The sequence below is a fragment of the Xenopus tropicalis genome, chromosome 9 (assembly GCF_000004195.4).
Source record: "Xenopus tropicalis strain Nigerian chromosome 9, UCB_Xtro_10.0, whole genome shotgun sequence".
Classification (NCBI taxonomy): Eukaryota; Metazoa; Chordata; class Amphibia; order Anura; family Pipidae; genus Xenopus; species Xenopus tropicalis.
This window is the reverse complement of record NC_030685.2, coordinates 40584140-40606776: the sequence shown is the minus strand read 5'-3', so window position 1 is coordinate 40606776 and position 22637 is coordinate 40584140. Positions and strand designations below refer to the sequence as shown.

General features: G+C 38.0%; 1 protein-coding gene across 7 annotated transcripts in view; it reads right to left on the bottom strand.

The window, feature by feature from the left end:
- Positions 1–2700: 2700 nt before the first annotated feature.
- The window catches only part of nprl3 (NPR3-like, GATOR1 complex subunit), a 60873-nt gene continuing 40936 nt past the window's right edge, over positions 2701–22637 (bottom strand). For 6 of the 7 annotated variants that reach the window (XM_012969959.3, XM_012969958.3, XM_012969957.3 and 3 more), the window contains 9 exons: positions 21566–21719; positions 20984–21065; positions 18049–18186; positions 17184–17340; positions 15685–15791; positions 11135–11264; positions 10569–10758; positions 7905–8097; positions 2701–2939 (listed from right to left, as the gene is read on the bottom strand). In XM_012969959.3, the coding sequence (XP_012825413.1) occupies positions 2774–2939; positions 7905–8097; positions 10569–10758; positions 11135–11264; positions 15685–15791; positions 17184–17340; positions 18049–18186; positions 20984–21065; positions 21566–21719 (1317 nt within the window). In that variant the 3' untranslated portion in view covers positions 2701–2773. 7 annotated transcript variants of the gene reach the window in all.

The following is a 22637-nucleotide window of genomic DNA, read 5'->3' as shown; positions in this document are numbered from 1 at the left end:
TGCTGGGAGCCATTTGTGAAGCGTTCAAGGCGGGACGCTGCTTCCAGTCGCATTCTGGGGCCATATTTCATGGTTTTCGTTAACTTCCACGAAAAAGTCGTATTTATTGCAATGACTATGAACATTTCTGAATTCATTCAAGCTTTGGTATCATGATCTTTTGGCCAGGTTGGATCTGTAGAGTGCCACTGAGTCCTATGGAAGGCTTCCAAAATCATGCATTGAAGTTTCAAAGCCAGAAAGGTTTTCGTGCCGTTTGCCATTGCTCAGATACGAAAATTTTGTGACTTTCGGATCGCAACCACAATATTTTTGTAGGACAGAGAAAAGAATTTTCATGACATTCTCGCACACCCAAAATTATCGTGGTTAATCCAAATTTTTTCCAATCGTGATTTTTAACCACAAAATTTGCGGTTTTGTGAATGGACCCCTTAAAATGGACCTGTCACCCAGACATAAAAAGCTGTATAATAAAAGCCCATTTCAAATTAAACAAGAAACCCAAAATCATTTTTTTATTACCACATTCATACCCATTATAAAGGCATTTAAAAATCCCAGCTGTCAATCGTATATTGCCTGCCCCGCCTCTATGCCTTAGGCATAGAGGTGGGGAAGAGAGTTACTTTCACTTTCAATTCAGAACTTCTTAGCTGTTGCTGCACTCCTCACATTCCCCCTCCCTTCTCACCATGTAATTTTGTAACCAGTGCATGGACATGGGCATCAGGTCCCCCCATACTGGCACAGAAACAAGATTTTGGCAGGATGCAATGCCTGCTTTGATAACAGTGCCACAAAATGGCGCCTGCCTGCTTACTGCAATTGTGAATTCCAAGGCTGAAAAAATAAGATTAAAATAATTTATATAGTGTAAGTGAAGTTTATTTTGCTTGACAAACACAATAGAAAACAATTTAGAATTATTTTTAATAACAGGTGCTGCTGTTCTAAAAACCTGTAGCAAGCAATCAGCAGGTAACATTTACTAGTCACCTGTATAAAGGAAAACATCTGCATAGGTTGTAATGGGTTATTGCTCCTGGACAAACTTAGTGCCTTTCACACATATAGTGGTATGTGTTACGTCATAAAGCAACTTGATGCTGCAGAGTCGTATTCATTTTTGTTGACTAGAGGTTAGACACAATGCTCACACAGTAGCACCATAGATTCAACACTTCTGGATGTACGTCACTCGTTAAAAGAAAAAAGTAAAATTAAAAAAAAGAAAACAACGCATATAAATATATAACTGATGGGGGGGGCATTTGACTCAAGGCTGACAATGATTGGTACACCAGCAGCCAGGATGCTGTCCAAAGATCAAGGGTGCTCTTTATTAAATACAGGAGTGGCACTTGTTTATGGGTCTTGGTTATGAAGAAAGACTGGCCAAGTTAGGTTTGTTCACATTGTGTATAAATATAAAGGGGATCATATAATAACCTCTGTTATGCTTTATTTACCAGTAGGTCCTTCCAATTAACACAAGGACACCCACTCCGTTTAGAAGAAAGGAGGTTCCGTTTCAATATTCGGAAAGGATTTTTTACTGTGAGAGCTGTGAAGTTGTGGAATTCCCTCCCCGAATCAGTCGTACTGGCTGATACATTATATAGCTTTATGAAGGGGCTGGATGGATTCTTAGCAAGTGAGGGAATACAGGGTTATAGGAGATAGCTCTTAGTACAAGTTGATCCAGGGACTGGTCCGATTGCCATCTAGGAATTTTTTCCCCTCTGCGGAAAATTAGAGAGCCTTCAGATGGGGGTTTTTTTTGCCTTCCTCTGGATCAACTAGAAGTTAGGCAGGTTATATATAGGCATTATATTTGAACTTGATAAACGTATGTCTTTTTTTCAATCTAACTTACTACTATGTTACTATGTTTTAAAGATCTCAACATGTTCATATCTATGTTGGTTTTAGGTGAATGTTTAATAGGAACTTTGGCTTGGTAGGCCTAAAGAAAGAGATGTGATTCCATCTCTACGAACCAAAGATTATAAGTCTCATAAGCATGGAGAGCAAGAAAAATGCATTTTGAAATGGACTATACATTCTTAAATCTGCAGTTAATGGTATATGTTAAGCTCAAAATATGTTGTGCAATGTACCAGAGAAAATATTTCCTTTCCATGGTTGTTGTATAGCTTTATGAGACATAACACTTCGTTACCTGTATTTAGGGCACTGCCTGGGTGCAGGCACATCTATAATCTTTTTGGAGCGTCAGGGCCGGATTTCTCTCTGAGGCGCCCCGAGGCCCGCCCCTGTGGGTGTCCCCCCCCGTGCGCATGCGCGAACGTGCCCCCAGTGCGCATGCGCAAACGCGCTTTCTACCCAGTGCGCATGCGCGAAAGCTCCTTTAAACTCCCATACGGAGCAGTGGGGAGAGGTCCCGACTGCTCCGTATGGGAGCCAAATTTAAAAATTTTCTTGCGGCGGGGCGGCATGCCGCCCCTAAACTTCGGCCGCCCTAGGCCCGGGCCTTTGTGGCCTCTCCACAAATCCGGGCCTGTGGAGCGTAGAGGCAGATTCAGGGCGTACATTTATTCACAGGCTGGAAATCTGCCCCATGTGGCAGGACCCTAAAAGTGTACCATAGCAGGATGTTAGCAATGTGCTTGGTGTGGGGGAGTAGCAAATGTACAACATGTGTGTGTGTGTCTGTATAAAGAAATACACTTGGAGTTAATAAATAAAACAAAAACCATTTACTACACCAGTAAAACTGTGACATTCTTTGACAGAGAGGATTTAGTTGTTAAGGAAACACAGACTGAAAGACAGATATAACTGGATCCTCATGGTTCGTAACTACAAGCACACTTCGGAATTTATCAAACAACATCAAAAGCTGAGACCGTCGCATGTTTTCGTTGTACATGATCTCTTCCAGATGGTGTCGTCCCCGGAAATAATGCAGAAGCCTGCAGTAAAAGAAACATGCAGTTTTAACTTTGTTGTTATGTCCAAATGGCCACAAAAGCAAATACATTAAAGTTCTGCATTAAAAACAGCAATTGCTAAATACAAGCTGTTTAAACACGAAAAGCATTCTTCTATACAAGTACATTTTACTTTGAAAAAATAAGTTTAATACAAGCTTGGCCTCTGTCACACTAAAGATTTACCCCTATATGCCCCCATTCCTCAAATATACAGTTCCAATGGATTAGTTATGCTAAGAATTATTTGCAGTTTTATTACCACATATTTGGAACAGAATGAACATGGAACATCAGATTGGCAAAGTGCCAGATTTAAGTTTCCAATAGTCACTCCAGTTTCCAGTAGTCTGGGAACATGATAAGCTATATATATCTATATAGTTTGAAATCAACAACAAATGTCATCATGTGATCCCCTGTGGTCAGTTCCTTATTAATACATATGTAATTGTGCAGCAGTTTGAAGCAGACTTCTTAGCTATGCAATACCTATTTAAGAAAGAAACAGGAAGCCAAAGAGGACTGGTCAGTATAATTGCTAGACCTCAATCCTATCAAGCTATTTAAAAAGCACTTCACTTTAAGAGAAAAATGTTCTACAAGCCAGCAGCACTTCAGGGGGTAATGGGCATTTCTCCTCCTGTGAAGAAATGCTATGTGTTACACAGGCCTAATAACATTCAGTATTCGACAATGTTTTGAGGTTCAAACCATGTCCGGGCATCATGGGGAGAGGAAATGCTATGTCTGTGTCTATCTACAAGAATGAATGAATGAATATCCTGTAAATCAACGTTGTCCAACTTCTGTGGTACCGAGGGTGGGAATTTTTCTGGCCTACATGGTGGAGGGCTGATAGTGGAAGCCAGTTTTTTAAACTGCACCCACATCAAACCACACCCATGTAATCACAGGAGATTTTAAAGGAAAACTATACCCCCAGAATGAATACTTAACCAAAAGATAGTTTATATTATGTTAAGTGACCTATTAAAGAATCTTGCCAAACTGAAATATATATATATATCAGTAAATATTGCCCTTTTACATCCTTTAGCTTCTGAGGAAGTGGCATGTAGCCATGAAACGTTAAGCTGTGCTCTCTGTCATGATTTTAAAGATGAAAATAAAAAAAGTGCTTTTATTGAGAGATGATTTAGTGCTCCGCTTCCACTTTTTATCCTAATTGAATTTGCCTGGATCGGGGGCGCTAGGAGGCATGGTAGCACGGGGGAATGGTACATGGGCTGCTATCCTGGTGAGTGCTCCCCTTTGTTTCCTTTTACATCCTTTACCTTGAGCCACCATTTAGTTATGGGCTGTGTGCTCCCTCAGAGATCAAATGACCAGAAATAATGCAGCTCTAACTGTAACAGGAAGAAGTGTGGAAGCAAAAGACAGAACTCTGTCCATTCATTGGCTGATGGGGCCTAGCATGTATATGTGCCTTGGCTTGTTTGTGTGCACTGTGAATCCTATCCTTAATTCTTAAAATGGCAATTTTCTATTTAGGAGAACTCAATAGCACATACTACTAAATCCACTATGCGACAATCGATTGATCGATCCTAGCCTTCCTTCTGTATTGGAAGGAGTCAAGCTAGGATCGATCAATCGATCGTCGCCTAGTGATTCTGCTTCTGCATCCCCGTATCGCCTTATTTCAAATGCCGAAGCCAAGTTTTAGCAGGTATTTTCTAATAAAGCATTCAAAATAATAAATGAGGTGCAGGATAGGGCAATTATTGGAGCAGGGTAGAAGTGTTACTTTTCCTTTAAACTGGACTGTTCAAATGTGAACAATGTCAAGCACTGCTGTAAATGATATTATTATAAATGGTGCTTAGCGATGTCATCACTTATAATTTCTGCCATGACTCAATGAAACTTGTATTAAACTTGTATCATGTGTATTATGAAAAATGAGTCCAATGACCTGTATAAAAGCACCAGGCCTTGTGCCTTTATATGCTCATGGAACCCCTTGGTGACTTTTAATATTCTTATAGGTAAAGGAAGGATAAAATGTAAATAACATGTTTCTTTAAGTACATTTCTTTCTGCTAAAACCTAGGCACATTCACATAAATTCTAAAGGAATGAGAAAAAAAGAGAAGTTGAACTGGTCCTTTTGAAAATATTAGTTTTTTGCAAATGAGGAGATACTGTATTAACAGCCGTAGGGATCGTATTTTTATAACTGTTGGGGTGGAAGCACTGTTTTGAGATAAGTGCTGTTTAGTTTGGTCTTAAGTCAAATGATGTGCCAGAATATGTCCTTAGGGGATAAACTTGTTCAAAAAATAACTTGATCAGAGCTTTAGCACATGGGATTTTCCATAGCCGTAAGTTATAACAGATGGTCACAAAAGGCATTGTACAGCTAACATTATATGGTTAGAATTTCTGGAAACTTGGAAGATTTTTTTTTTTTTTCACTTCTTACATAGAAACTGTTCCAGGTACTACCGTTAGCAAATAATATATGCCCTAGGGTTAAAAAACTGCTATAACTAACCAGTGTTACTGTAAAGTGACTATATGGCATCCCAGTTGCAAGCTGAAATGTAGTTCCCAGGGTCTGTGCTAAAGATGGCCACGTCTGGTGGGACAGGTGCAATAAAGCATGTGGGTATGATATCATCCTCACATCATCCTGCTGTTCTGCATAATGTACTAGATTGAATGTTTGGGGAAATTAAAACAATGAAGCAAATCATTTTTAGTTTTCTAGTTTACTAGGATAGAATTTTTCTTTTTTATGTTAAAAATCAAATGTTTCTGCAGTGCTGTTTCAAAGGCTTAACCCGGTACCAGGTGTTGTTCACACTTCATCTGTATTAAATGGCAAATAGTTTTTTTTTAACTATTTTAAAAACTATGTTGGGTTTTTTTCTGGACAACCTAAACGTACTTTAGATTTGCCTGAATTTGTGTGTAATTCTGTAACAACATATAGGGCTCTAAATATCTAAAAATGTAAAACATCACATATATTTTATACATGGAAAAATGTATCTTTTATGTGCAGGAAAATACAACTTAGAAATGATCCATAATGATCCATGTTTCCCATCCCACATACAGACTGTGTTTTACACAAGCATATTCATACACACATGTGGGTGCTGACAAAGCAGAAATAGTGTGTTGTTGTGTGACTAAAAGAGAATATATAACCCTTTTATATGGGTATCGGACCCCTTATCCGGAAACCCTCCGAATTACGGAAAGCCCGTCTCCCATAGATTCAATTTTAATCAAATAATTCAGAATTTTAAAACTGATTTCCTTGTTCTCTGTAGTAATAAAACAGTACCTTGTAATTGATCTCAACTAAGATAGAAATAATCCCTATTGGATGCAAAACAGTGCTTAATGTTTTATTGATTTTTTAGTAGACTTAAGGTATGGAGATTCAAATTATGGAAAGACCCCTTATCCAGAATACCCTTGGTCTTGAGCATTCTGGATAACGGGTCCTATACCTGTATATAGAAAAGAATAGTACCACAATCAGTGGGAATACTTGTAAAAAATCTGTTTTTTTCAATAAATTTAGATTTTTCACAAGTATTCCCATGGAGTGAGGTACTATGCTTTTCTATTTAACATATTTACCAGCACCCAGGCAAGTCACTATATTAGTTTAGGGAGTACTCCTTCATGGTTCTTCCCACATATATATATTTTTTCCCCCCACAGATTAAAGGACACCATGAGCTATTACCCAAGATCCCTTATGCTGAGAGTGTAATGCAGTGGGATGAAAAATTTTGGGATGGCTGCACATATTCTCTCTGGAAAGCAGACGGACTTCAGGTCCCATAATCTATCACTTTACAACGGAGGGGTGGAACTACAAGGAAACCATAAAGCTGATGCCACAAGGGGCTAATCTTGGCAAGAGGAAAAATGCAGACCAAGAATCAGCCCCTACGCTGGCATCAGCCTTCTTCCTTGCAAGCACCTGTGCCAGTCCAGATTGCAGGCACATGCGGCAGATATCAGCTATGAAATGCAAACACGTATTTTGTATTGTCTCACTGGAGATGCTGTCTAATATTTAACCCCTGGGTTGCTGGCAAAGCGCATAAAAAGCTCATAAATAGTGCTCAGACTGCAAATTTATGTTAATTTATTTTGGAGTTTATGTCTCATTTAAAGTAAAAAAAAAATAATGCAATTCTTACAATGCATCACTGGCCGCTTTTGAGTTGGTGCTAACATTCTTTTATTGTTTTTTTTTTATTTTTTTGGTAGTCAGGTACAATGAACATCCCATTGCCATCTCTACAAATTTTTTAAAATGCTGGGCAGTTTTTAAGAGCAATAACAGATAAGCCCTGCTGAGGAAAGTACAAGTAAAGTGGTCAATGTTTCCTCTTTCATAGTTGTGTGCTATTGTGTTTATTGCCTCTTAGTAGGAATCACTGGTCCTCCTGGTCACCTGGGTGGCCCTGTCCTTAAAGGGCAACTGAAATTGCATTTTTCAATTTATTTTATATGAGCCTGTAAACATTTGACAGTTATAAATAAAAACTAAGAAGAATAGTAATACTACTACGTAAGATGATATTTTTAAACTCATGTTCCACTATAAATCTGTTTTTTCTCATTTGTTACACAGACAATAGATTTCCACTATTGCTTAATAATAACAGTGTCAGAAATGATGTTAGGCAGACCCCTGCATGTATGTGGTCTAAATGTACATCTACGTTATCTCAGCTAAGGCTTGGTTTTGATGTAAATCAAACCATGTACACCAAGTTACATTAAAATGTAAAAATATACAAAGGAATACACATTCTCCAGACATGAATAAGATAGACATTTCAATTAAAAGAGCTTTCCATACAATTTAGTAAATATTATGCAATCATTAGACATTAGATTTAATGCATCCCTAGTAATCTGTTGCTCTGTAATCAGTTTCATTACCTTGCAAACATTTTGAGGTCCTCTTGATTCTGAGCTGCTGGTATACTGAGAATTGCTTCCCTCTCATGTTGGGAAAGACTTGCAAGTAGATTCTCTGTTGCTCTTTTGTTGACTGGGGAATCTGCCCCTGGTAGAAGTTCAGCACTGGAATTATCCATACTTGGACTGGTCAGAGTCATGTCGTCGCTGCTAGCTACCAGACAACACAAAACAAAGTAATATGCCATTAGTTTTGGTCATAGAGACTACAGCTACTGGGTTAAAAATTCCCTGAAAATATTGCTCGACACTTAAGCTCGAAAGTAATTTGCTCCTACCTGATGAATGCAATCTCAGCAGAAATAAGATATTTAAGACTGCTCTAAAAAGCTGAGGGAATGTTACATTTCCTCCTCTGAGCTGTTTTTAGTAACACTGTTGGACAAGGGTGATTAAAGTCACCATAATATATATTAAAAACTATCCTGTGAGGTATTATATAAAAATGTACCTGTTATTATATTGTGGACCAGGGTTCTTGTGTTAGCCAATATATGCCCAATTTCCTAGGGCTCCAAAAGTGACAAATTTTGGTGTAGTAACTTTGCAATGAGGAACCTATGTGTCTTTTCACCACATGTAAAATCTTTGAAATGACACCAATTTATCAAGAGCACATATTCGGTTTCACCATTATTTTTCAGCAAAAGTAATTTCTTAAGGTACAGGCTAAGTACTATTATAAATGTGTGGCACCCATGTTGGCAACACATTATTCATACGTCATTGCTTTCTGGCATTCACTCACAATCATTATTACCCATTATATACATATACCATTATGTCATGCCAGCAGTATTGCCCTGGCATTGTAAAGGGTTAAACTTGGCAGCATTTGGCTTTGTGTCCACAAGACACCCTTAATTAATTCAATACACAACAAGGGACTGTGGAAGGTGACAAGTTCATCAAACTTATCAGACAATTCGGAGCCAGGCCATTTGGGGCAGGAACTGGGGCCATTAGCTTCTTTGATCTGTTGATCAAAGAAAGGCCATTGTGGACCTAAGAACAGCAGGAGGGAACAGCTATGAGAAAATATGGATTATAGAAAGGGATCCATATCTCCTATGCTTTAAGGTTCACATCCTCATAAATCATATATTGGTTATGAGGAGGTCCCATGCTTCCCAATGATACCAAACAGGGACTGCCTATACCCACCAGTTACGAGGGATAGTTTCTGGGGGACTGAGACATGAGACACCCCTCATGTTTGGTATCATTCTGATCACCCACATATGGGTTAAAGCAAGCCCATATTTTCATAATATTGGGTACTGGCAAGTGCTAATATTATATGACAGCAACTGGCCTGAGAATTGCAAGCTCTCTATAGGGGGTCCCAAGGGACAAGTTCCTGGACACTCCCTCCTCATGCATACGGTAATGAGGACGGGTCCCAGCTGGTAATAAAAGGGCCACAGACCCAGATACTCATTAGCTCATTCTTGAGGTCCCAATCTGTTGGGGGGTGGGCTCAGATTTCCAAACTCTTACCTCAGGAGGACACAAAAGATAACTCTGTAAAGTACGTAGGGTCTCTTTGTGTTTTATTTCCTTTTATTTTATTTACTGTTTGTATGTATATGTCTCTTTTTGTAACATCTTTTTAAATGCACTGTTTACCTTTGTAATATTAAATATAAAATTCAATAAGTTCTGTCCTTTGGCTCTAAGACTCACGTACCTTGTTTACATGTGAATATATTAACTGTTTGGCTGTGTATTGAGTAGGGGGGCAAGTTCTGTGTAAATTCTAATTAACTAGTTGACTGCTAGCAGGAGAGTGTGTTTGGAAACTAACCCTAACTACCGTGTAGTATTAGGTTCCTATCGCCTGTTAATGATAGATGGTGGCAGCGAATAGTTATTTGAGGCGGTCGTGTGTTTGATGGGTGCCTGATGTTAGTCTAACCTGTGTGAAAGGTGACTGAGTGTAACCCCTGGTTGCCCCGCCCCAGCGTCTGAGAGTGGCGTGTTCCTGACACATTACATTTTTGGGTTACAAATGCTACCTGAACAAGTTTTAACTATACTGCTCAATCACTGATTCAGTAGTGTTTTTGACCAATAGATTAGTGTAATAATGTAACATGTTTGCAAGCAATACTATGCTCGTAACAGCCCAATTATGATATTTAGTAAATACACAATGTTGCCACTGAATTTTGCCTTGTAAATTGACACAAACATTTGCACAGCTAGACGAGGTGCAATTTTGCAATTTTGTATATATGCTTTGTAATGTGGCTGTAAAAACTGACCTCATTTATGGCTTCCCAAAAGCTAGGGAACTACAGAATGTGCCTATCTGAATCCTGATGTATGGTCTGGCCTGGGACCCTCCCCTTAATCAAAAGCTGTCTTAGCCCATGTCCAAAATCCACCCCATATCCCTAAAACAATGACGTTATTGTGCTTTTCTACTTTCACACTTCAACTTCATCATTGGACAAATATGTATTCCTTTGTACAAAAGTCACAGTACTTTGATGCACTTACAATCCCTGTATTACACTATTTATAAAATGCTACTATGGTATGTTGTTAAAAAAAATATTATTTCCTTGTAGTCAAGGCCTTGCTTGTGCAGAAAAAGCTTTTTTTTGAAAAGTATATTACTTGGTGAGCCAAAGCTTAAAGCATTTGGGGTACTAAGGCTTCTTCCTCCAACTCTAGCAGCAAAAGGTGTATCTTCATCTTTGGTTGAAGCCACGTCTTCATTTGGAGGCACCAGAAGGCAAACATATGTGTGGATCTGGATCAGGAGCCGATGCTGCAGCATCCAGATGACCATCTGTATGAGGTGCGGCTGCAAAAAGATCAAGTTTGCATATTTAAAAACAAAGTAGAACATAAAGATATTCACATATGCAATTGCATTTGAAAAGTCAGGACTTAAAATATATTAAGGTCTGCTTATTAGTTATCACATTGTGTGGTCACACAAAAATGGTTTGCTGGTATACCAGATTTACATGCAAAATGGCATTTTAAAATCTGCTTCTGTATCAAACACTGTAATGCAGGCAGAACTAAATAGCTTCAACTAGTATTTTTCTCTCAGGGCATCAGTATACAGTGGGACATCTTTATTTTAGAAACAACAATGTTGACTTGTTCTTTCCCTTTCTGGAATTAGATAGTGATATCCAAGTCACCAGAGGAAATAATGTAGATTTTCTTACCTCCTGTCCTGGTGGGGACAAAGGGTTTTTAAGCTCTGATAATGAAACAGGCAGAGAAAACTTTGAAAGAACTGATGGGAGATCGTGTGCAGGAAACTGATGTGAAAACTGTTCCGCCAAAGATGAATAGCTGGAAAAAAAGAGAAGATTAGAGCTGGCTGCTTGACGAGAGAATTGTGCTTGTTCCATACTCATACACCAAGATATTAGTATCAAAACTGATTAATCCTAATCCTAAACTCGGAACATATCCTCGGTACCTTAAAATCATTCTTTCAGCTGAGGTAAAGCACATGATCTGTCCAACGTGGGTTACTGTTAGTGAGCTTGGGAATCACCTTAATATAAATAGCAAAAAGTGGGGTAACATTTGATTAGTGTAAATTTTAATAAAAATATGGGCCCATGTTTGATCCATTACTAATCTAAAACCAAACACTTAAGAAGCAAAAAACAATAACAATTAATGTTCCTCAAATTAAAGACTACTTTTTAAAATATACAGTTGCTACTGCTTATTTTTACTTTTCCATTATTAGGTATCTAATGGTGGTCATTCTTTAATCCAGGTACTCCTGTTATTAGATGCTGAAAAAGTCTTTAATCCAATTAAAAGGCACTGTCAACGGGTAACTCTGACTTTGGCTATGCACTCCCTACAGGCTCTATTTTAATAGATAGTGATAGTATTGTTTGATTCCAAGTAAACAATACTATCTCCCAAAATTAAATTTCAGGGTACTAGGCAGGGTTGGCCATTGAGCCTTTTAATATAGCACAATTTACAGTATAAAAAAAACTGTGAATAACAATTTGGGGTGGAGACTTGGACCTTTGTAAGAAAAGATTTAGGGCCTTTAGGGTCATTGGAATAAGTCAATCTTGTGTGAAAATGCCCCCCTACATTAATTGCACTAATTCAGGTCACTACATTCTGTTACCTGGGGTATTAATAATTTACCTACATAAAGACAGTGTGCAAAAGGCAACAAAAATGGCTGCAATGGCCATTTTTTGCACTTTACATAGTTACATAGGGTTGAAAAGAGTCCATCAAGTTCAACCCATCTAAGTAAACCCAGCACACACAACCTATACTTACCAATCTATACACTCACATACATAAACTATATATATACAACCACTAATACTAACTGTAGATATTAGTATCACAATAGCCTTGGATATTCTGATTGTTCAAAAACTTATCCAGGCCCCTCTTAAAGGCATTAACAGAATCTGCCAGTACCACATCTCTAGGAAGGGCATTCCACAACCTCACTGCCCTCACCGTGAAAAACCACCTACGCTGCTTCAAATGGAAGCTCCGTCCCCTTTAATCTAAAGGGGTGACCTCTGGTGCGTTGATTGTTTTTATGGGAAAAAAGAACATCCCCCCATCTGCCTATAATCCCCTCTAATGTACTTTTACAGAGTAATCATGTCCCCTCGCAAGCGCCTCTTTTCCAGAGAAAACAACCACAGCCTCGACAGTCTAACCTCATAGTTTAAATCTTCCATCCCCATACCAGTTTAGTTGCACGTCTCTGCACTCTCTCCAGCTCATTAATATCCTTCTTAAGGACTGGAGCCCAAAACTGCACTGCATACTCAAGGTGAGGCCTTACCAGGGACCAATAAAGTGGCAAAATTATGTTTTCATCCCTTGAGTCAATGCCCTTTTTTTTATACAAGACAGCACTTTATTTGCTTTAGTAGCCACAGAATGACACTGCCTTGAATTAGACAACTTGTTATCTACAAAAACCCCTAGATCTTTCTCCATTAAGGATACCCGCAACACACTATCCATTCAGTAGGTAGTTCGCATTAATATTATTTCTACCAAAGTGCATAACTTTGCACTTGTCAACATTGAACCTCATTTTCCAGTTTGCTGCCCAGTTTTCCAATTTTGTCAAATCGCTCTGCAAAGTGGCAGCATCCTGCATGGAACTTATAGCTTTGCACAATTTAGTGTCATCAGCAAAAATAGAAACAGTAATCTCTATGCCCACCTCCAGGTCATTAATAAACAAGTTAAAAAGCAAAGGACCAAGGACTGACCCCTGCGGTACTCCACTAACCACACTGGGCCAATTAGAAAATGTTCCATTTACCACCACTCTTTGTACTCTATCCTTCAGCCAGTTCTCTATCCAATTACAAATATTATGTTCTAGGCCAATATTCCTCAATTTGATCATTAACCTTCTGTGAGGTACAGTATCAAATGCTTTAGCAAAGTCCAAGTAGATGACATCAACTGCCATTTCAGTATCAAGGTTCCTGCTCACCTCCTCATAAAAGGCGACTAAATTAGTCTGGCAAGATCTGTTACGCATAAAACCATGCTGGCACAAACTTAGTATTGTGAACTGCAATGTATTCAAGTACCCAATCCCTTATTACCCCTTCCAAAATCTTTCCTACTACTGACGTCAGACTAACAGGCCTATAGTTTTCAGGCTGAGAGCGGGATCCCTTTTTAAATAATGGCACCACATTAGCCATTCGCCAGTCTCTCGGCACCATGCCAGACCTCAACGAATCCTGAAAAATTAAGTGAAGAGGCTTGGAAATAACAGCGCTCAGCTCATTTAATACCCTAGGATGAATCCCATCCGGTCCTGGAACTTTTTTTTACCTTTACATGTTCAAGTCTCTTTTGAATTTCCTCCTGAGTGACCCATGCATCCGTAGCTAAATTACTAGAACTGGGCATATTAAAAGGGAAGCCTTCATTAGCTGGCTCCTCAGATGTATAGACAGATCAAAAATAAGAGTTCAAAATTTCAGCTTTTTCCCCGTTCTCATCAACCAACTTACCCCCCCGTGATAATAAGGTTCCCACCCCTTCTTGCTTCATTTTTTTACTATTCACATAATTACTTCATTGAGGTGCAACCCGTCACGGCTGTATAGATTGTACCCCAAAGAAAAGTCAGCCCAGTGCTCTAGGAACCCAAACCCTTCCTTCCTACACCAAGACTTTAGCCACGCATTTAGCTCCCTAAGCTCCCGCTGTGTCCCTAAACTTGCACGTGGCACCGGCAGAAAAAAAAAAACGACATTGGAGGACCTTTCCTTAATCTTAGAGCCTAGATCCCTGAACTCACTCTTTAAGGTCCTGTCGTTAGTACTGATATGTACCAAGACAGCCGGGTCATGCCCAGCCCCTCCCAATAATTTGTCAACCAGATCATCCACATGCCGAACCCTGGCACCAGGAAGACAGCAAACTGTTCGGTTTAAGCGATCCGCTTGACAGATTACCCTGTCCACTTTCCTAATGATCGAATCCTTTATAACCACCATCTGTTTAGGCCTATCTCTGCTCTCCTCCCCACCACTACTAGAGAAACTGGTCTCCTGGCTGTTAGAGAGATCAGCCTCATCTAGAACTGCCAGACCAGAGTTCACACTTCCATCTTCTTCACACAATCTGGCAAATCTGTTGGGATGCGCAAACCCTGGCGCAGCCTCCCTCTTCCTTTTCCCCACACTAGATTGTCTAACTGTCACCCAGCTTACTGCCTTATCATCCTTTCGCTGCTCCCCTCCCCCCAAACTATCTGACCCTGCTAGCTCTTGCTCAGTAAGCAAGAGACTTCTCTCAAGATTGTCAATCAAACGCAGTGTTGCAACTTGTTCCTCTAGGGCTCTAACACGAGCCTCTAAAGTGGCAATTCGCTCACAACCACAACAGAGGTATGCACTTTGGAACTGTTGTTCCACAACTGCATACATGTGGCAGGCTGTTGCTGCCACTCGTTCTCCCAGTTATTCTTTGCTCACAGCCTCTCTGTCCCTGAATTGCTGAAGGTCTCTGAATGATAACACTTTTAGCACTTAAAGGAGAAGGATAGGTACAATCACTGGAGGGTGCCAAAATGTTAGGCACCCCTCAGTGATTGTATTTGCTTACCTTATAACCCAGGTTGGTGATCCTGTTAAGATAAAACCACACCAGCCCAGGGTAGCTGCAAGCAAACAAGTTCGCTTTTCACTCTACTGCCCATGTCCAAGCAGCGCAAAGACATAAGAAGCAAGAGGATCGCTCGCACCCCTCAGTATTTGTACCTTTCCTTCTTCTTTAAAGGGGCTGTAAACCCTATAGCAAAATTTTGTGGAATAAAAGCTAATTCTAAAATTAATTTAAATTTGAATTAAAATTAAAAATATACATTCATTACAAATTTTCAATGGTTTTAATGTTATCTATAAAGCTAATTATTATTGAAAGCAGTATCTGCACTGCTGGTTTTGACAACAATATATCACAAGCCAGCTGAGTAACAAACCTGTAAAAAAAAAAAAAGCATTATGGGAAATAGCATCTTTGCAGAAGGAAAGCTGAATTCTGCTACACTGTCAGAACTTGTAGTGCAGAAGTGGACAGAAAAATACAACTTTTAAATTCAAGTAAATTCAAGTACCTCCAAATGGTACAAACAAGGAAGGCTTCTTTAATATACAAAGAACAATAATATACAGCATATACAGCTTGTATGGAACAGTAAAAAAAAGTATTAAAAGCTCATACTTACAGACCAACATTTGCATTTGGGGACAGCATATAGACATTGTTCTCACAAAGTGGATAGATTATAATAGCTTTGCCCCAATAAACTAAGTGAGCTGCAAGCTGGAATACCTAAACAAGCAAGACAGATACAGTAGTAAGGTAAGCAGGTTAAAGTAAAGGCATTGTATCCAAACAAAAATATAACCCTGTTTGGGACAAATGTAAATAAACAGTACATTATATTGTTATTACTTTTATACACTTTCATTTTTTGGTGTTACTGTTCCTTTAATAGCACCTTTTTGTTAATATATGCAAACTTGAAAAAAAAAACATTTGTTTAAGCTGACCACAGAACTACAGAACAGGGGCCCCTCCCATTACGGGCAGCCCCTCTGAAGGAAACTTTGTGAATAATGCCTATTTGTTTTCCCAGAAAGCCCAGCTAGGTAAGTTAGGGCACTATTTGGGATGACCATTTGAGCTGTCCTAGATTTTCACTGATTGCTAGTTGATACGTCAATGATTTTCTATATCTGTAGCCATGTTATGAACAAAGTTGAGCCCTGAACAAAGACTGGTTTTCCAAGCGGGGTTTCAACCAAAAAACCACTGCCACAGATGCAAAGTGGACATGGTATGAATCGGGCTCATTTATAAACACTGGGCAAATTTGCCTCCGGGCAGTAACCCATTGTAACCAATCAGTGGTTTGATTTTTCCAGCCAGCTGTGGGTTGAACACTAAAAGCAATCATCTGGTTGGTTGCCATGAGTTACTGCCCAGGTGCAAATCTGCCAAGTGTTTATAACTCACCCCCATTGTTTCAGAACAGAAACAGAAGTACAGGGAATATAAACATCCACACAATTAATAGCAATTATATGTTCATCTAACTTTAAAACCACTAAACATGTTTAATAAATGCATACTGGAAAGTTTCATCTTCTTCCATTATAAACCAAAAACACTGTTTTTGGGTGGAAATTCCTTTAGCAAGTAAAAGATTGGTGGTGGGCGGTGACAGGTTGGTGATGTACAGGTAGGATTTTCTGTGCATATAATAATCTCTTAAAACCTGCATAATAAGCAGCGCATTGATAAGTGCAATACTCTAACACAGCCACAAGGTGTCATTATTGTACAGTTGCCTGAAACCTCAAATAGTTACTGTTATCTACAAACATGAGTTACTATTGTAACCAACAAATTAGCTAGATACATATTTACTGAATAAACAATGAATAATTCCCAGAACTTAACACCAAAATATGATGCTGAATTCTAAAACATCCTTACTCAAATACAAAAATTAATTTATTATAGGTAATGCAGCAAACAAGCTTAAAGTCCATGGAAGGACTGACTGTAGCACTACCATATTGCCAATTTGTATCTTGATGCCTAGAAATGTAAGATACAGCCAGGACAATTCCCAAGAGTACCAAGCAAACTGCACAACATGCTGGAAAATCTTTGCACACCTGGGCTAAATGATTAATGAAGTACTTTCCATGGTACCTGTAACAAGGCCAAATCAGCATCTTGAGCCAGTTGTTGAAGATTCTTTACAGCAGATGCTGACTTAATGATTCTTACTAAAGCCGGAGAACAATCCAGAGGGAGGTCATTAAGTAAGTTTTTCTCATCCTTTAAAAGTAACAGAGCATGGTATGGTCTGAAAGGCAATATAGATTTCTTCTATAAAATATAATATTACAGATTGTAAGCTCTTTTGGGCAGGGCCCTCTTCACCTCTTGTATCAAGTATTGGTTGCTTTGTATGTTAATCTTTATGTAATTCTGTATGTATAAACCCTCTTATTATACAGCACTGTGAAATATGTTGGCGCTGTATAAATATATGTTAATTATAATAATAATCAACCCCAAGAATGCAAACAAGGGGGAGTTTTGTGACAACAAAATAAATTTAAATTTATAAAGTTAAAATATACAATGTATATTTCACATTAATACAGTACTTTTATAATAAACAAGTGCCCTCAAGCTGTTTTTTAATTATAACTCCAAGCAACCCCTTAAAGTTGTAGTATAAAAATAAAGTTAGGGCAAGAGAGTAGACATCCCTGATGCTTACATTAAACAATGTGGTAATAGTAGAAAGTATGCTGGAAAGATAAATAGCTATGGAGACACAATGCTTGTCTAGGTATAGCTTCTACTGGGGAAAAAATAACTCAGGATGGAAAGACAGCATTTAAAGCAGCCTGTGTACAGAGACAGATTCAGGGGGAAAGGTTGTGTGTTTAGGCAAGAATGTGCAAGTGAAAAAACAATACAGGAAGAAAAAAGCACACATACAACAATTACTTTCTAGGGAGCAGATAAAATACAAGCAGATCAAGATTGACATATTGTTTACCTTATTGATTTCAAACTTTTTTCTATTGCATCTGGTGGGATGAAATTTGTTCCAACACAATGGATCTTATGTGGCAGACAAAAGCTGACTTCCAGCCAATTATTGATGTGCAGACGAACTACACCAGTAGTACAAAGGCTGCAATAAAACATAGGTACAAAAACAGAATGACATAATATTAAATGTAGACCTGCATGTGCCTACAATGTGGTAGGCAAGTTTGTAATATGCTAGGCTTATCCCTTATGAGGACTTTGTAAAAATATGTTTTGCATAATTTTTTGTCTTGCGTTTCATTCTTTTTAGTTCATCCTTCCTCCTTTTTCTTCCACCCTAAGCTGGTCATACAGTATAAGATAAATAAGCAGGTCTCTCCCCTCTTATGCCCACCGAGAGCCAAATGATCACATTACAATGATGGGAATATGAGCCATAAGAGCAAGGAACATATCAATAAGCCCATGTGATCCTTGTTTCGATGGGAAAATCAAACCTGCCCACTCGACATCTGGCTGATTTTCCACCAGATATTGGTTGGGTAAGCTGCCAGTGGGCCCCATACACAGGACTCATTGTGAAGGGGCTTAATCGCAGGTTAAATCTGCCTGTATATGGCCACCTATATGCTTTTCTGCCTCCACAACTCAATACAAAATTAAATGGCATGATCATGCCATGTTGTTTTAAGGACAGAACAGTATGGTTAACTGTAAAATGTAATTTTAATGCAGAAGCATAATCAAAGTACTGACGGCTCAAATGTCTTGGTGAATCACTGCAAGTTGGTATTATTGTTAACTTTCTTGGCTTTATCATATAATATTAGATTGTGGTATTAAGCTTTATTTACCTAAAAGACACAGCACGAAATACAGTTTGATTGGAATAAAGCCCCCATCAATGCACTTTCATATTCTACCTACTGACCTAATCTGATCACTAGGTGGCAGTGTGGAGCCAATAACCAGTTTATTATTGGCAGGATGATCCATTTAACATTATATTTTATATATATTTCATACCATACACATAGTTTTTGCTTTGTTACACTGTACTGTATATACTGCAAAGGTGTATTTTTAAAAGTTAGTAAATAAATGCTACATAGCAGACCAGCAGAACTTATTTTCTATTGCCAGAAATGACTACTCTAGATCTAATTTTTCTTTGTTACCACTGCTTTGTAAAGCACTAATGATCTGTGATGCTGTAACTATAAATGCATATATACTGTACGCACCAAATCTTTTCATGGTTGTTAACAACAGATAGCATAGCAGATAGGATAAAAATTGCCTTTTGAGCAAAAGTAAATTTTAGTCAGAATAAAGAACTTGCAACTAATTTGATGTACACCACTTCAATCAAATTTATATGTAACATATGTAAACAGGCCTGTGATATTTCCCCTGCATATTAGATTCAGTTTTAGAAACATACATAAAAATCGCATTGGCTTTGCACTTTGCCTTGTAAGAATTCTTCTCTCGCCTACTGGTGCTTTAAGGCCATTAACTTTACAATATAAGGCAAGTCAATCCAGATTGATATTGTAACATGAAAAAAAGGACTCAAAACATAAAGGAACATTATAGAATTATAAACACACTGATACATGAACTACTGTACACAGATTTTTTTTATTCTGTGTAAAACAACACTGCATTGATTGCATTTGATGAGAACATTTCTCTCTTCTTTAACGCAACAAACTGTTCATATAAAAGCCTAATACTCTTTTCTACGTTCATGATAAGTTGGGTACAGGAGGACACTGTTTCATTAAAATCTTTGGATAAAGTCAAATTGTTGCTGCATCTGACAGCAAAGAAATAAAGTTCCCAGTTAAGAAAAAAAATATACAGGTATGGGACCCATTATCCAGAATGCTTGGGACCTGGGGTTTTCTGGATAAGGGGTCTTTCCATAATTCAGATCTCCTACCTTTAGTCTGCTAAAAAAAATGTAAACAGTAATTAAATCCAATAGGATTGTTTTGGCTTCAATAAGGATTAATTATATCTTAGCTGGGATCAAGTACAAGGTACTGTTTTACTATTACAGAAAAAAAGGAAATAATTTTAAAAAATGTGAATTATTTGATAAAAATTGAGTCTATGGGAGATGGCCTCTCTGTAATGTGGAACTTTCTGGATAATGGGTTTCCGGATAAGGGGTCCAATACCTATACTGTACTTTTTAGTGAACATTATAAAAAGTAGATTGAAACCCTGCAAATAAGCAAGCAATATTTCCCTTTAATGGAATGTGTTTTATGTTACTTGTACTATTTGCTACAAGATAATAAGGGTAATTTACAAAGACTAGGAGAAGAAGTACAAGAGGACTAAGGGGCGAAAGGGCACACCTCTCAGTGCTCATTCAGGCAGCACTTTTAGGGGATGAGCAGGGGGTAGAAGGGGGACGCTTATGTGCTTTCTCCTTCTCACCCACAGAAAGTAGAGTGCTCTGACACAGAAACCTACGGCAATTAAGGGCCAGATGAAAGCAATGTGCAAATTGCTAAAAGCAAATACTGTAGCCATTTGGTATGAATTTTGTAATGAATTTTGTCTGAAAAATATTGCTTCAATATGGTTACTAAATTTACATTACAAAAAGGTTACTCTTACAAAAGTAACAACCCTGCCTAGTGCTTGTAATCTCTTTTCAGTAAAACTGGTATAAAAATGAAAAGTGCCACACAGTAACCAAATTATCAGGAAAATTGCTAAATTTTACTTGGCTTTACTATATAGTCATAAAGTATCTTTTAGACATGGCAATACCCTTGTTTTACTGAGGAAGAAAGGCCATACATAGTATGTAATTTTTTTTCTAAATCCATAGCTCATTAGGTCAATTAACAGTTACAGTTTATGGGATATAGCATTAGTCATACATTTGTACTTATTTGTCAAGTCATATAAATTACCTGTCATAAGCTTCCTTTAGATCTCTTGCCAGTTTGCATTTCGGTAAAATATGGTGAAAAGGTGACTGTGGCCCCCCATTGGCTGTATAGGACACAAATGTGTTCAAACTTAGGTAAAGGTATATAGTTCTACTGGAATAATGCATCGATGATTGGTTATGCTTATTAAAAAATATTAATACACTTTTTCAAATCTATCTCTCATATTTATCTGCATGGTGTTAACAGTAATGGGATTGAAGGTTCTGTGGGGTTGTTACAGCAGTCAAATACTGTAGACATGTAGGTGACTTGTCCAAATATCATCATATCATACTGAACTGTGCAGAATCATACGTTTGTAGATTTATATGGCAATATTTTATTAATTAAAAAGCTGTACCATACTGCATGTAAAGCAGAAAAGGACACAGTGACAGACAAGAAAGAACCCCCTTTTGCTATATAGTAACTGCTGACCTTCTCCCCTTCAGCTGAATACCCTTTCCTTATATCAATGCACTACCTTTTTTTATTTATTTATTAATGCTAAGATGTGTTTAGTGTTACCTGCAAACAAAAGCAAACCTTTTTCAAACTTACTTTCAGACATAGCAGTGACTTCATCTTGAATTGCCAAAATGAGTTTGGCTTCTCTTGTTAAGTACTGGCAGCGTCTCTCTTCATGCTGCAAAACAATGGCAATTCGGCGAGACAAATTGTGCAAGCAGTTTATTACGGAGGGATCAGCATTAGCCTGCAGAATATATAAAAATTCAAGTTAGAAAAATGATTGCATACTCCTGGTTTGTAAAGTACAAACAATCCCAAAATAACCAGCACCTTGGAATACTACAGTAGGAGCTATAAAAATTAAACTTGATGCCTCCGGACTCAAAACCTCTCTGCAAAGTATAAATTGCAGTAGGACAGAGGATAACGCTTCAGGAATGTTATACCAGATTTACAAACAAATGTTCATTAACAGACAGCTACATCAATTGGTATTGCCTCTATCCTATACCCATATACCATAAGTAGATTTATGCTGAACTGAGTTTGTTTATGTAGGTAAGTATGATAGGACCTCCGACACTGTATTTAGCATTCAGGGTGAAGTTTTAACAGATCTAAATTCTAATTTCCAATTCCTTTTTGCTGCTAATAATAACTCTTTAACTCTTCCTACACCACAAAGTATTCTTTTAGCTGCAATTGCTGCTTGACTACTTACATAAGATAAATGCAATGTAATTATTAATCCACTATGGACTCTGTTTAAGTTAGTGACTAGAATTGGACAAGCTTATACAGGTATAGGACCTGTTATCCAGAATGCTCGGGACCAAGGGTATTCCAGATAAGGGGTCTTTCCGTAATTTGGATCTCCATACCTTAAGTTTACTAAAGAATCAATAAAACATTAATTAAACCCTATGGGATTGTTTTGCATCCAATAAGGATTATTTATATCTTAATTGGGATAAATTACAAGGTACTGTTTTATTACTACAGAGAAAAGGGAAATCAGTTTTAAAATTCTGAATTATTTGATTAAAATGGAGTCTATGGGAGATGGGCATTCCGTAGCTTTCTGGATAATGGGTTTCCGGATAAGGGATCCCATAGCTGTATAACTATTACGACACTGTAACATTGTTATAACATAATCATA